We start from the raw sequence: 14,484 nt of genomic DNA on the forward strand, positions 1-14,484 counted from the left end.
ACCTGTTTCAATTCTGTCTTTGATACTGAGAACAATGCACAGCAATATAGAGGCCTCAGGAAGTATTTGTTGGATTACCGAACGGATATTTTATTATATTAGTCTTGTAAAAATAAGATCACTTTCAGCTCATTATGGCTTAGTCAGACTTATTTGGGGCTCCCAGACTCAGTCTTTTCTACTACACAGTGGACTCCCTCCCACCAGTTGTCTAGGGTCCATATGCAGTCTCCTATAAAAATCTCAATAAAAAATCTTAAACTCAATTTACTACAAGCATAAGTGGTTACACCTTTATGGCAATCCTAAGTAAAGTATCATTTTGACAAAGACACACCCCTGATAATGGGAAGAACCAAGCATATGGAAGAGTTTTCATTCCTCTTTTCATGATGGATTTTGCCAGATCCCTTGGAATTATTGCAAAAATATTTAAAACTAATCTTGTTTTAACAACTTTCTTTATCACAAACATATAGTAATATGACTTACTTTTTCTTTCTCCAAACAAAATAGAGAATGAGGAGGAGTGCGCTAAGAAAAACACAAACGAAGATCATCGAAACTATATACATGCAAGTAGAAGAACAAGTAGCACCTGAAAGAAAAACCAGAAACATGTTCTTCATGACCATACTTTTTTTCCTCTACAGTGTACTGCATCCTGGTACCTTTAATTTGCAATATTCCTTTTTTATTATTAATTTTATTGGTTTATCATAATTACATGTGCTGAATTCATTGTGATATGTTTGTATGTACAAATAATTTGGTTAATTTCATTCCTCAATGCCTCTTCTCTCCTTCCCCCTTTCCCTTTTTCTTCCTTCTCTTCTTTTGATTCTTACTGCTTCACTGACATTCAAATTTATTCTTTACAAGAATGTGCCATATTCCAATTTATAAAAAAATATAGTAAAATATACTCAAACTGGTACATATTCTTCAAAATAAGACATGTGATATTTAATATAATCCTATTGATCTCAAAAAGGAGAAAAAAATTACATAACCACTTAAATATTCATCATAGAAAAATGATTAAGCAAAATATAGTATACTGGATGACTACATTACCAAAATGAAATTTAGAGTCTGTAATAACATCAGAAAATGAATTTCTAATAATAACAAATATTTAAGATTAACATATAAAAAACTGTAAGAAGCTTTTTACAAGGATTATTTACATTAACTGGTAGGTACAGTTATTAGGTACAGATGGGGAAATGCAGTGTCTGTAGTTAAGAGAATCACTTAAATACACAGTGATTAAGTGGCAAAATTGGGAAACAAGTTCAGTTCCAACTCCAGAAGATGAACTCTTGGGAAAACAAAAAACAAACTGCAAGGTTTTGAGCATCAACACTTTTAAAAATAGGGTTTTTTTGATCCTAGTGTTCCCAAATCATATGATAGATACCTCTTCTTTCTATGTTGCCTTTGAATATAATTCCTACTTCTTTTAATATAATTTAAAATTAACAAAAGGCCATTCTTAAGGATTAACAATGATTGTTCTTAGATAAAATAGAAAATTGAACTTGTGTTTTATGTTGGCCCCTAAGGAAATTTGAAGTTATGTTAAATGCATGAAATATTGTGAGTTTTATATTCTTAAGTCTTGTCAGGGTAGGGGTTTATTTGTTTATTTGTTGGTCTTATCCTTTTTAAAATTCTCCTAAATATAAATATTAATCCTATAGTAAACTTTCACCCCTGTTTAATTTGCTGGTTTGAATTTTCTATTACCAATGAAGGAAAAGAGAGCCTTGTCACTAGTTTCTTCTTCCCTAAATACTGTTAGAAAAGCACCTGTGTTTTAGTTGAATAACTTTGGCCATTTACTTTTGAGTGCTCAGCCATTGTTTTGTGTGAGCTTCTGTTTTTACTGATGTTCTTATTCAATGAGATACTACATACCCATTCTAAATAGTCAGAGGAGACTGAACCTGAAGACCCAAATGTGAACATAAATCTCTAAAGTCAACAACAAAGAAGCATAGGGGAGCTAGGCATGGTGGCACACGCCAGTAATCCCAGTGGCTCCGGAAGCTGAGAAAGGAGGATCGCCAGTTCAAAGCCAGCCTCAGCAAAAGTAAGACTCTGTGATGGTGCACACCTGTAATCCCAGCAGCTTGGGAGGCTGAGGTAGGAGGATTGTGAATTCAAAGCCAACCTCAGCAATTTAGCAAGGCACTAAGCAACTCAATGAGGCCCTGTCTCTAAGTAAAATACAAAAATAGGTCTGGGGATGTGACCCAGTGGTCAAGTGTCCCTGGGTTCAGTTCCTGGTATTGAGAGGAAAAAAACAAAACACAACAAACAAACAAACCCCCCCCCACACACACACACAATATATATATATATATATATATATATATATATATATATATATATATATATATTCAATGAGATAGTACATACGTCACAAAAGTAAGCAAGAATAATGCTTTTATAAATTCACATTACTTCTTACAGACTTTGTACCTTAGTAAGAAGTAAACTTAACCATAAGTTAACCAAACTAGCCAATAGATTGATGGGAGATAAGATGGGGAGATTTACCAGGAAAAAGAAACTAATTAATTTCAGCTTCGAGAGACAGATAAGCAAAAATATTTCTTGAGACTTAATTAAAATTATAGTGATAAAAGTAAAAGATTTAAATTCAAAACAACAAAAATACTGCAGAGGAACTTCCAGTGATAAGAAATTATGAAGAATCAAACATAGGAGATGTAAAGAAGACAAAGCAATGAGCTATGAAGGTACAAGATAAAAGAGGCTGCAGCCTTGGGGAGGTACAAAGCAGACAACACACGAAGAAAGAGCCTTGAAAAAGCAGAAGATGACTCGGGGGGGGGGGGTAACAGAATTTATAGTTAAAATCACCTACTTTATATTCCAAAGTGCAACGCTGGACAGCCAAGATGCTTACAACCCAGCCAAAATAAAAATGGAGGAGTAGGTGTGACTTATTGAACTCACTTCAAATAACTAAGGGCTATTTAGTTCAGGGCTTCAGAATGAAGGCCTTTACACTCTGATTTTCAGGGTCTCCTATCTACACACAAAAGTTCACCCCACCAAAAACTGTAGCCTTTTATAAACCTCCAATAAAGAAAGCTTCATCCAAGTGAGGCGGCTAAGTAAAAGAAACATAATGTTAAAATGGTAGGGGTGGAGGTAAGGGAAGACAATTAAAGAAACAGAAGTTAAATATAATCTTTACAAATTATTATTCCCAGATATATTTGATATTACTTTCTTAAAGTCTATAAAAAATAGACAATTTTCATTTTAAATCCCCAAAGCAATTCTAAATTAAAAACCTGATTTGTCCAAAAAAGGAAAAATTCAATGAATCAGTTTGAAGATAATTTTGAGAAAAAAAACATACGAAAATTCAAAAAAAAAATCGAATCCAAATATTTCAATGCTTATTTACTCAGAGGTTTATACAAAAAGAATCAGTTAGATGAACAGGCAGGAAATTATCAGAGAAATTAGAAAATGCTCAGAATTGAAATATTTTAGATTAAATGAATGCAGCACATGTATTCACATGCAAGGATAAAATGAATAAACAAACAAAACAAAACATGGCACTAGGATTGTTTTAATCAGTTTTTTCATTGCTGTGACCAAAAGATCTGACAAGAACAATTAAAGAAGGAAAAGTTTATTTGGAGGCTCACAGTTTCAGAGGTCACAGTCCGTGGATGGATAACTCCATTCTCCGGGACTCAAGGTGAAGTAGAACATCATGGTGGAAGGGTGTGGAGGAGGAAAGCATCTGAGAACATGGGACCGGAATGCAGAGAGAGCTCTGCTCAAGAAGGATATAAATATAAACCCCAAAGCCACACCCCTAGGGACCCACCTTCTCCAGCCACACCCCAATTACCTACCGTGAGTGCCCAGTTAATTCCTGTCAGAGGATTAATACACTTATTAGGTTAAGGCTCTCACAACCCAATCATTTTCTCTGTAAGCTTTCTTGGATTGTCTCACACATCAGCGTTTGGGGGACATCTCATCTCCAAACCACAACAAAAATAAAGAAGAAAAGAATATGGAGTAGTATATGCTATTGCAATTAGCAGATTGACATGTGACTTCTCGTCAGGACCAATGGACGATTCAGGCAGAAGGATGGTTAACATAAACTATAGAATATGTGTGTTAGTCAGCCTTCCATTGCTATGACCCAACAAGAACAAGCTGGAGGATGAAAAGCTTATTTTGGCTCATGGCTTCAAAGGTTTATTCCCTGATCTGTCAAGTCCATTGCTCTGGGCCCAAGACGAGGCAGAACATCATAACAAGAGAGGGTGGTGAAGTAGCACTGCTCACCTCATGATGGCCAGGAAGGACAGAGGGAGAATATGAATATGTGCATGACTATGGCACTGGGGACATGCCCCCAGTGACCCACCTTTTCCAATCATGCCCCATCTCCGAATATTCCTGAGTTAACACAGGAGCTTTTGGGTGACACTTGTATCCAAATCTTGTTCTGTAGTGCTTATCCAAACATAAAGGGATTCCCAAAATAGAGCAAAATGTTAGGAATATCATTTCTACCTTCCTTCAGAAAAAAAAAAAAAAAAAGAGGATGGAAATTCTGGTTAGCAGGTAAGTCAGGATCTCTTCATCATTTCTGTAGAGAATATCTAAGGCAATGTGATAAGGGTTGAAAATGATGCTGTCTTATACTTCTGGGAGAGGGGGTTCAAAGCACAGCAATTCCTGAACATTTTGACAAGGGCCCCATGGGCAACAAAGCTATGGAAATGCAGTTGTAACAGAAGAAAAGATGCTTATCAGTATGAAATTGGGTAATATAGGCAGGTTTTAATTCTAGCAATGACCTAATTAGTTTGAGGCTAACCCTCCCACTGAAGACATTAAGAAAATATGGACAAATTACTTTAAAAATGTTCTGAAACATCAAAGGGTTACCAGATCATTAAGAATTTGTAGACCTAGTAAAAGGAGAAAGCCAAGAGAGGGAGTGTCTCATTTTAAGATATGTTTTTACTCAGTAGAAGCACAAATTTTTAAAGTGAAAGCCAAAGCTGAGATACTGAAAAGTTGAGCAGAAAAGTCAGCAATAAAGCCTGGAATTAAAAGTCTACCAAGGCAAAGGGTCCTGGTAGGACTTGAGGCTTAAAATTCCAAAGAGTTAAACTCCAGTAGAAAAGATGAACCAGAGCCAGGCACACACCTCTAATCCCAGCAGTTTGGGAGGCTGAGGAAGGAGGATGGCAAGTTCAAAACCAGTCTCAGCAACTTAGTGAGACCCAAAGCAATTTAGCAAGACTTCACCTCAAAATAAAAAAGGACTGAGGATGTGGCTCAGTGGTTAAGTAACCCAAGTTCAATCCCTAGTACCCAAAACAAACAAACAAAAAAGCAAAAACAACAAAATCAAAAAAGAATGGACCAGAAAGAGACTCCACTTTTCAAGGAGTGAAGAGTATAGACTATTTCAAGTCATCTAATCCCTAATTGTATTAAGGCAATCTATCCCTAATAAGCACCTACAGAAAGCAAAAGTAAATGCTTTCTGAGAGAAGATAAAATCATACATAACAAAAGACCACAAATATGATTACATTTACATGAAAATGTACAGATGTATAGATATATAAATCAAATTAGTTTTTCCCAGGGCTGGGGATATGAGCATTTGGGAATTTAGGTTAAAGAGTATAAAGTACTTCAGTAACATACCCCTTCACCTCCACTGCTATGACTATAATTTCTTTTAAAATTGAGAGAATAAAAAGCATTAGAAAGATTGTGAAGAAATTCAAACATTCGTGTATTGCTATTAGGAACTTAAAATGGTTCAACCACTGTGGAAAACAGTTTAGTAGTTCCTCAAAAAGGTCAATATCATATTACCATGTGAACCACCAATTTACTTTTGGGTCTATTCCCAAGAGAATTGGAAACATGCACACATGCAAAAACTTTTACACAAATATTCATAGCAAAATCATTTGCCATAACAAAAAATGAAAATAACTCAGATATTTATAAACTGATGGATGGGTAAACAAAATGTGGAACATTTATAGAAAAGGATATTTTCTCCCATATTAAGAAATCAAAAGGCTGGAGATATAGATAGCTCAGTTGGTAGAATGCTTGCCTTGCATGCACAAGGCCTGCCTGGGTTCAATACCCAGCACCACAAAAAAAAAAAAAAAAAGAAAGAAAGAAAGAAAGAAAAAAGAAATCAAGGGTTTTGGACAACCACAAGCAGAATAAGAATACTACATTAGGGCACATGATAATAAAACTGGTAAGCAACAAACACCAGGAGAAAATCTTACACATAGCCAGAGCTGGGGATGGGGAAGATACTTTTCTTTCTAAAGACTAAGCAACAAGACGAAGAAATGTCTTTTCAACAGTAATCATGGTAATAGAAAGTCAATAAAATGACATATTTGACATTGTCAAATTAATGCAAAAAAATCTGTCAAATTGGAATCACAAATTTTGTGAAAATGTTCTTCAAAAGTAAAGACATATTCTTTAATCAAAAATATTGAGAAAATTGGTCCCAGGTAAGCCTCTACTAAAGGAAAGCAATAGAGAAATTCTCCACATAGAGGAAAAATTATTTCAGAGAAAAGCATGAAAAATGGGCAAGGAAATGAATAGCAACAGAGAGGGTAAATCTAAATGAATAGTACAACAAATAACAGTCATAGCAATGATAATATGCTATGATATATAAGCATAAAGAATGCCCAAAAATATTGGCACAAGGAGTGGGAGTTAATATAAACTCATTGCACTGTTGGGAAGTGATTACTAAAGTATTAAATTTTTTAGGCCTTAATTAGTCATGATGTATGTTATAATTTCCAAGCCAATCACTAAAATAATGTAATCTATAAACCAATATATGGGGGAAAGGAAATATAGATAAATCATTAACCAAAATAAATTAGTAAAAAAAGAGAGACAGGAACAGGTGAGCTAACAGAAAATGATAGGAGTGTGGTAGATTAAACCCTTAAATTGTCAGTATGTACCATAAATATTTAGAGACTAAAGGTGAGATAACAGAAAATAAATGGTAAAGTGGTAGAATAAAACCTCAGATTATCAGTATGTAGAGTAAATATTTGGAGAAATTCTAATTTTAAAAGATTATTGGGTAGAATATAAAGACATTATTCACATACTATTTCTTGAGCTCTTTAAAAATTATCCCATTCCTATTAACCCTGTTTAATTATGGTTATAGAACTGAGTGAGCACCCACACCCAAGCTAAGGAACCAAGATGAGATAGTCGTCACCGAGCACAAATGTGGGCCCAGCTTTGCCAGAACTTTCCATTTTAGAGAAAAGATGAAACCCATAATATTCACCTGAAATTTATGGATCTTTAAATGTTGACAAATAATTTAAACTGTTTAAAAAGAAACACTTTGGGGCTAACCTATTTAAGGCTTCTAGTTTGAGAATGATGTTGTATATAAATTTTTATTTCATTAAAACCTTAACATACTAATTACAAATAATTACTTTTTTTACTCCTTAAAGCCTTCTGTCTGGGAGTCCATCAACAATACTTTGTTATTTTACTTCGGTAAAAGAATAAATGGTTTATACCTAGTCATAATAAAAAAAAATTATGGTTATAAATACAGTTGGCAGAGCTTGAAGGGAAAGAAGGCAGAAAGAAATGGACAGCAAAGAGAGACTTTTTGTGGAGTATGAAACAAGAAACAGGCTTAACCATAAAGGTTGCAGAGGAAGGGAAAGGACAGAGGAAAAGTTGAAGGTAGAGTAAATAAGCCCAAAGTGATTGAGGTAGAAATTGGGTAGAAGACATATCAAGATCAATTTCAAAATCTTCCATTTAAAAACAGCTGCCCCAGGGAGCAGGTGAGCAGGTTTATGAGGCTGTCTTCATTATTTCAGTCTTTTAACTATGCATGTGTATGATTTTTTTTTTCAAAGTACATGACTTAACAAACACCTATGAAAGTGAATTTTAAGGGAAGATAAATATTTCCCCTCTCTGGGCTTCACTGCTACTTACATTCTTGTTTTTTTGGCAGAGAAACAATCTTCTCTTCATTCCTTAGAGGGTGATCCATGTGCACAATCAGGTGTTGGAGTCCTAGGGACCTCACAGTTTCCATAGAGATGGTGTACATTTTAGTAACTGTTATGGTACCATTGGGGTTCTGAGCAAGGTACTCCTCAGGTGGACAATTCAGGATCCGTGAGGGGAAAAGAGAAATTCGAGGTGCAGGTTTTCCCACGGCTGAATAATTAAAGCTAAGAAAACCTTCAGAGTCAGGACTGAATCGGGGTTCCGATGTTAATTCAGTTACAGCTGAGGCAGAAAGAGAAACACAATTAAGTATGAAAATATACCATACCAGATTCCTATGCTGTTAAAACTTGGCCTCCCCAAATTTTTATATGATCCCAAAATGTTGAGAAGAGCCCTCTCAGATACTTTCCTTGCATTTAAAAAAAACAAACAACAACCTCATAGTATCATTTCCTATACCCACAGCCCCTCCAAGGTGAGAGGAACAACTGGTGTCTCAACTTTCATCCAGCCTAAAAGTTACATTTATCACAATATAGTAAGGTGACTGTGTCGCACTGCCACAAGCCATGAGGCATTTTGTTTATTTGAAGACTGGAAACTCCTTATTCTCTTAATCCTCATCATTCTTTCTCTTTCCCTAAAGTCTTTTTCTTTTCCTCACTTTTCTCAACTCTGCAGCTGAATGAAGGGATGCTTCACAGATGAAAGCCAGTGCAGGGTAAAGAAGTTAGAGGACAGGGGAGAAGGTCCTGCACTGTGTGAACATTGGCAGTCACTTGATCATTACTGGCTTTCCCCCAACCCCTTTTTTTAATCCCTTACATATAGTAAATGACTTGGCTGGGATGCTCTCTATCAGTCCTTCATCCTCTAACATTCTCTGAATGCCAACCTTAAAATACCACAAGCCCATGATTTCTGCCTCAGTACTCTGATCCCACAGAAAACATTTAAATACTTAAGATGTTCAGGCAGACTTTTCCTCCATGACTTCCATGAGGAAACACGTTAAAGACACATTTGTAGCAGGCTTCGTCGTCAAATGTTACTTCATTGATTGTCAGGAAGGAGCAATTGGGTTCAATGATCTTGCAGTGCAGCCTGTCTATGTATGGTGGAAGAATCTTTTCTCCGTATTTACTGCTGTAAGTGCCAATATTTTGTGGTAGAGAGTCTTGGATCTTCTGCCAGGTGATTTGCACGACATTTGCTGGAGTTGTCAAATTGCAGAAAATGGTCACACTTGCTCCTAATACAGCTGTTTCATTACTGTTATGCTTTATTTTATGTAAGGAATCTGAAAATAAAGTTCAAAATTAAGAAAAATGTGCTTTTATGCTAATGCATATCATAGCACTTACCTCTCTATCTTTTAATTATCATTTATTTATCTGTCTTGCTCACTAGAAAATAAACTCTTCTATATTGAATATCTAGTTCTAAAATTATTTCTAGCATATATTACCTAATCAATTCATATTTATTGAGTAACAAAGTTGAAACACAAATTAAGCAACATGAGTATTGTTAGCTTTTAAAAATGCTTTTTAGTTAAAGTAGATCACAAGGTAAGAATGCTACTAACTGATCTAAACTAAAGGTGAGGTATTATGGGCATAGAATTCATAGAGCAAATAAAACCTTTAGACCTTCAAAAGCACTGATTTCCTCAATCTTCTGCTACAATAGAAGACTGGCAGGAGGCCACAGTTTCTCTGTTGGTTGAACAAAAAAAATTTAATAATTTTCCTGATATGTAGAAAAGGGCATCTGATTATGTATTCTCTAATAGAAAGTTAAGTAAAATGTTATTTTGCTTCTGTAAAGACTTTGGAAAATTTTTATATTAAGTGATATGTGTGTGTGTATGTGTGTGTTTGAATGTGTTTTCTAAGTGTCACAATCTGCAAACCTAAATAAAAACTAGAATCATAAAATGTCATAGCTAGGTAGGATGGAGTACTCTGTGGGATATTAACACTCTCTGAGAACAACTAGGAAAGTTGAATTAATTACATAACAATATACTTAAGAGCATCAGACAACGGCAAAACCAAGAAAAACTAGAGGGAATAAAATTTCAGGAAGAGAGAATATCTCAGAGGTGAGTAATCTGGGGTTGTCAGTTCTCTGTAGGTAAGAAACTAGAAATCAGGGAATAGAGAGGTGTTTGTTTGTTTTGTTTTTTAAAACCCAGAGCTAGAGTGTATTTCATTTAATGAGATGTCTGCTCAATAACATCGCTCCGCCCCACACCCCTGGGTACAGTGATTGAAATCAGGGTGCTTAACCACTGAGCAACTTTCCTGGCCCTTTTAATTTTTTATTTTGAGACAAGGTCTCACAAAGCTGCTTAGGGCCCCACTAAGTTGCTGAGGCTGGCCTTGAACTTGTGATAGTCCTGCCTCAACTTCCTGAGTCCCTGGGATTTTAGGTGTGTGCCGCCATGCTTGGCATGTTACACAATTCTTTTAATATGTGGTGTTACAGTTTGGATCTTAGATGTTGCTGATAAACAGGCATTTATCCCTAAATGTGCTGCAGTGCTATTGGGAGGTAATGCAATCTTTAGGAGGTGGAACATAGTGCAAGAAACTAGGTCATTAGGCCAGGCCCTTGAAATGGATGTTGAAATCCCTATAGCTCCTTTTTCTCTTTTATTTCCTGCTGTGCCCTAAGGTGAGCAGCTTCTTTTGCCAAACATCCCCTCCTCAAAATAGTCATGGTCATCAAAAACAAGGAAACTCTGAGAAATTCCTATAGCTAATGGGGGCATAAGGAGATATGACAGGGTTGTGTAATGTGATACCTTGGATGGGATCCAGGCACAGAAAACACATTGAATACAAACTAAAGTAACATAAATTTACTATGGATGTTAGTTATGGACAATGTATCAGATTTGGTTTATTAATTTTAACAAATGTTATCATACTAATATGTAATGTTAATAACAGGAAAATCTAGTCATGGGAGTTACTGAAACTGTCTACTAGCTTCTCAATTTTTCTATAAGCCTAAAGCTTTCTAAAAAAAATAAGCCATTTTAAAGAATCATTGTATCTCTATATATGCACACTAAGCAAGTAGAAAATATACACTTGAGAATAGTACTTACAATAGTTCACCCTCCTAATGAAAAGAAAATCTAGAAATAAACAAAATGGAAGATATATAAAACCTCTCTACTTAAATCTACAAAAGACTTCTTAGAAACAAAGAAGATATATATAAATTTAGAAATATACCATATTCAGATAGAAAAAAAATTAAATGTCAATCCTCCCCAAGTTAAATTTGAAACTCAGTGGAAATTTAATCAAAATGCAAGTAGTTCTTAATTTTTTTTTAATTCTTGAATTAAGGAGTTGATTCTAAAAAGCCAATACAATAAACTGAAGACTTACTATCTAGATGAAAAGCTAAAGTAATGTCATGTTGCATAAAAAGATGATCTTCCCAATAAATGCTGTGTCCATGGGACATCTGTATGGACAAATTATAGATTGGCTACCACCTAAGACCAGAGACAAAAAAAAATCTATTTAAAATGCACTGAATATCTAAATGTGAGAGATAAAACACAGTTTTTAGAATATTGTATAACATCTATATGACTGTGGTAGCCAATGATTTCTCTCTCTCTCTCTCTCTCTTTTTTTTTTTTTTTTTGATAATGAGGATTGGACCCACCACTGAGCCACATGCCCAGCCCTTTTTTTATCTATTATTTTGAGACAGGGACTTGCTAAGTTGCTTAGGGCCTTGCAAAGTTGTTGAAGCTAACTTTGAACTTTCCATCCTCCTGCTTCAGCCTTCCAAGCCATTGGGATTACAGGTCAGTGCCACTGTACCGGTGCCATTGATTTTTTAAATAGGGAATACATTGTTATTTAGTGCCTTATTCCTTTCTTGGTGATATGAAGTAATAAATGAAAAGCTAGCTTATCTTAGGATTTAATAACTTCAATTCACCAAAAGATACGTCTTCAAAAGTAAGGAGGCAACCCATGGAGTGAGAAAATATATTTTCCATATGTGTACATGACAAAGATTTATACCCTAATGTATATATATTTCCACAAATCAACAAATCAATGGAAAACTGAACAAAATATTTGAATACACACATCACACACAAAATAGAGTATTTAAATGGCCAATAAATGTATTTAAGTTGCTCAACTTTGTCATCAGGAATACACTAATTAAAATGAGGACTATACAAGCACTCCTATAATCAGCCAATCTACTTCTAACTACATGCCTAATAGAAGTACATGTATAGATTTTCCAAAAACATAAACAGAGATGTTCAAAGGAGCATTCCTTGCTAAGCACCTTCTGTACCACTATACTAAATCTTGGTCACAATGAGCTGTGCATTTTAGGTGCTGAAGTATATTAGGGGAATAGAACAGAAAGAACAGGACATGCTGATTTCTTCTATGTCACCACCCATTGGCCTCAGCTTCTGTCATCCATCATTCAACTTTGAATTCAACGGAATTCAAATATCTAATTGAATTCAAACGATACCTCCCCCAGGGGAAAAAAAAAAACTCCTTAACTAGAAGTTACTGTTTTTCTTTGATCTCGAAATCACTGTGATTTAAAAAAAAAAAAATCTCCTGAATTCTTAAAGAACACTGGTTATTGCTTTTATCATGAACCAAATGGATTTAGAAGAATTCAGGTTAAATATCTTTAATTAAATAATTTTAAATGACTAAAAATGATTTTGATTTATAAGAAGTTACCCAACTATTGGTAAGACTTCTTTAACATACTGTTGTATATTTATTTGCCATCTGAGACATACATAATCATTTTATTTCTTATTTCTTTCATTGGAGCATTCCAAATAAAATAAATGCCTTCTCAAATTGTAGTTTAAATGATGTGTTAAAGTTTTATGGACTTTTTGTTTGAATAAAATGTATATAATGTAAAAAATAAATAAATAAATAAATAAATAAATGACTAAAAATAATAGGACCGAATACTTGTTAATTCTTAAAGCTCGTAAGGATAGACAAACCCACAAAGGAAAAGATTTACAGACTTGATAGTATCAAAAAGGTCTTCATGAACAAGAAGAGACACAGAACAAGTCAGACTCAAAACTAAAAGGCAGATATGCTGCTTCAATATATTCACAAGGACTCCTACAAAGCAAAGCAAGTTTGCCAAGAGTTCATATGCTTCTGGTTGGTTTATAACCTCCAGTTTGAGTTACTCAGATACTCCTCTGATGCAGAAAGACTCTTCATTCTTACCTTTCTTGCATTCTGTTGAATAACTCATTGTTTCAAACATACTCAGTTTAAACAACTTGCTAGCTACATGATTAAATAGCCACATGATACAGACGCAAACATACCACCTTGTTTACCTCACTGTATAAAAGTAAATAGGCATTTTTTAAACTATTGATTCCAGCCAAACATGTTTGAAAGAAAAACTGTAGAGTTACCTGATTGTTGTGCACAGATGGGAAGAATCAAGAGGTGGGGGACAAGGTGGAGTGGGAAACCCATGGAATTTGTTGATGAGAACTTTCACTATTGATGCATTTTCTTATCCTACCTCCAGCACTGTGAACTGATAGTGAATATGCACCATTCACTACCTGTTACTCATTAAGTCTGTAAACTGTTGTTTTTCAACTTCCTGGTCTGCCTAGCCACCAGTTCTTTTCAGGTACTTAGATCTATAAAAACATTTTTCTAAATATCTGTCTGCTGTTTGTAACTGTCACACGATTTATTCACAGGCTCCTTTTCTACTGATTTGCAAGAAAATTTAATTAGCACTCCTTTTGAGAGTGTCATTAAGCCTTTCCTAATATTAATGTCCTGTTATCCATGCACATGACAAATATTGAGCTCATTTATCCACAGTGAGTGAGATCAAGGAACAAGACTGCTTTGGGTGCCTCCTGCCGCAGGGCAGAGCCCTGCTGAAAAGCTGAGGCAGACCTGAAGGCCCCCCTTATCCCAGTTCTTGCTGTCATGCCAGAAAGATTTCAGACATGTCACTCATAGTAACAGGCATGCGTTTATTAGAATGGAAAGGAAAAGGGAAAGGGGGATGTTCTCAAGGCAGACAGTGGGTCCTCTCAGGGAAGAGAACAGTTGCTTCTCCAGCCCTCCAGAGTTATTGGGGGTTCCAGGGAAGTCTCCAGAGAGCACAACCCAGGTCCACCTTTTGACTTTTGACTCCCGGCATAAGAACTGCGGACTACCTACAAGAGGGGGTGGTATAGTACTCACAGAGAGGAAGTTTTGAAGGAAATTGAGTCCCCGCTGTTTTTGCCTCAATTTCCTGCCGCCTTAATCAGTTTATTACTCTTTGAGAAGAATTCAGCAAGCATTTTTA

The 14,484-nt window shown here is 35.3% G+C and overlaps 1 protein-coding gene across 1 annotated transcript; it reads right to left on the reverse strand.

The window, feature by feature from the left end:
• Window positions 1-488: 488 nt before the first annotated feature.
• Window positions 489-13,690, reverse strand: LOC124079546 (OX-2 membrane glycoprotein-like). Its single transcript, XM_046425135.2, has 4 exons — window positions 13,580-13,690; window positions 9,062-9,400; window positions 8,080-8,379; window positions 489-598 (listed from the first exon to the last, which is right to left on the reverse strand). Exons 1-4 carry the CDS (start codon window positions 13,641-13,643, stop codon window positions 489-491), a joined length of 813 nt encoding a protein of 270 aa, XP_046281091.2. The 5' UTR covers window positions 13,644-13,690.
• Window positions 13,691-14,484: the final 794 nt, after the last annotated feature.

The sequence above is a fragment of the Marmota monax genome, unplaced genomic scaffold, assembly GCF_021218885.2.
Source record: "Marmota monax isolate L192 unplaced genomic scaffold, Marmota_monax_Labrador192_F-V1.1 WCK01_AAM20220418_F8-fsc00119, whole genome shotgun sequence".
Taxonomy (NCBI): Eukaryota; Metazoa; Chordata; class Mammalia; order Rodentia; family Sciuridae; genus Marmota; species Marmota monax.

Coding starts and splice junctions, on each gene's coding strand:
- LOC124079546 (XM_046425135.2), bottom strand. CDS start 13,643: ATGGGTTTCCCACTCCACCTTGTCCCCCACCTCTTGATTCTTCCCATC. Junction 9,401..13,579: donor CATCTGTGCACAACAATCAG/GTAACTCTACAG, acceptor CTTTATTTTCAG/ATTCCTTACATAAAATAAAG. Junction 8,380..9,061: donor AGTCTGCCTGAACATCTTAA/GTATTTAAATGT, acceptor TTTCTGCCTCAG/CTGTAACTGAATTAACATCG.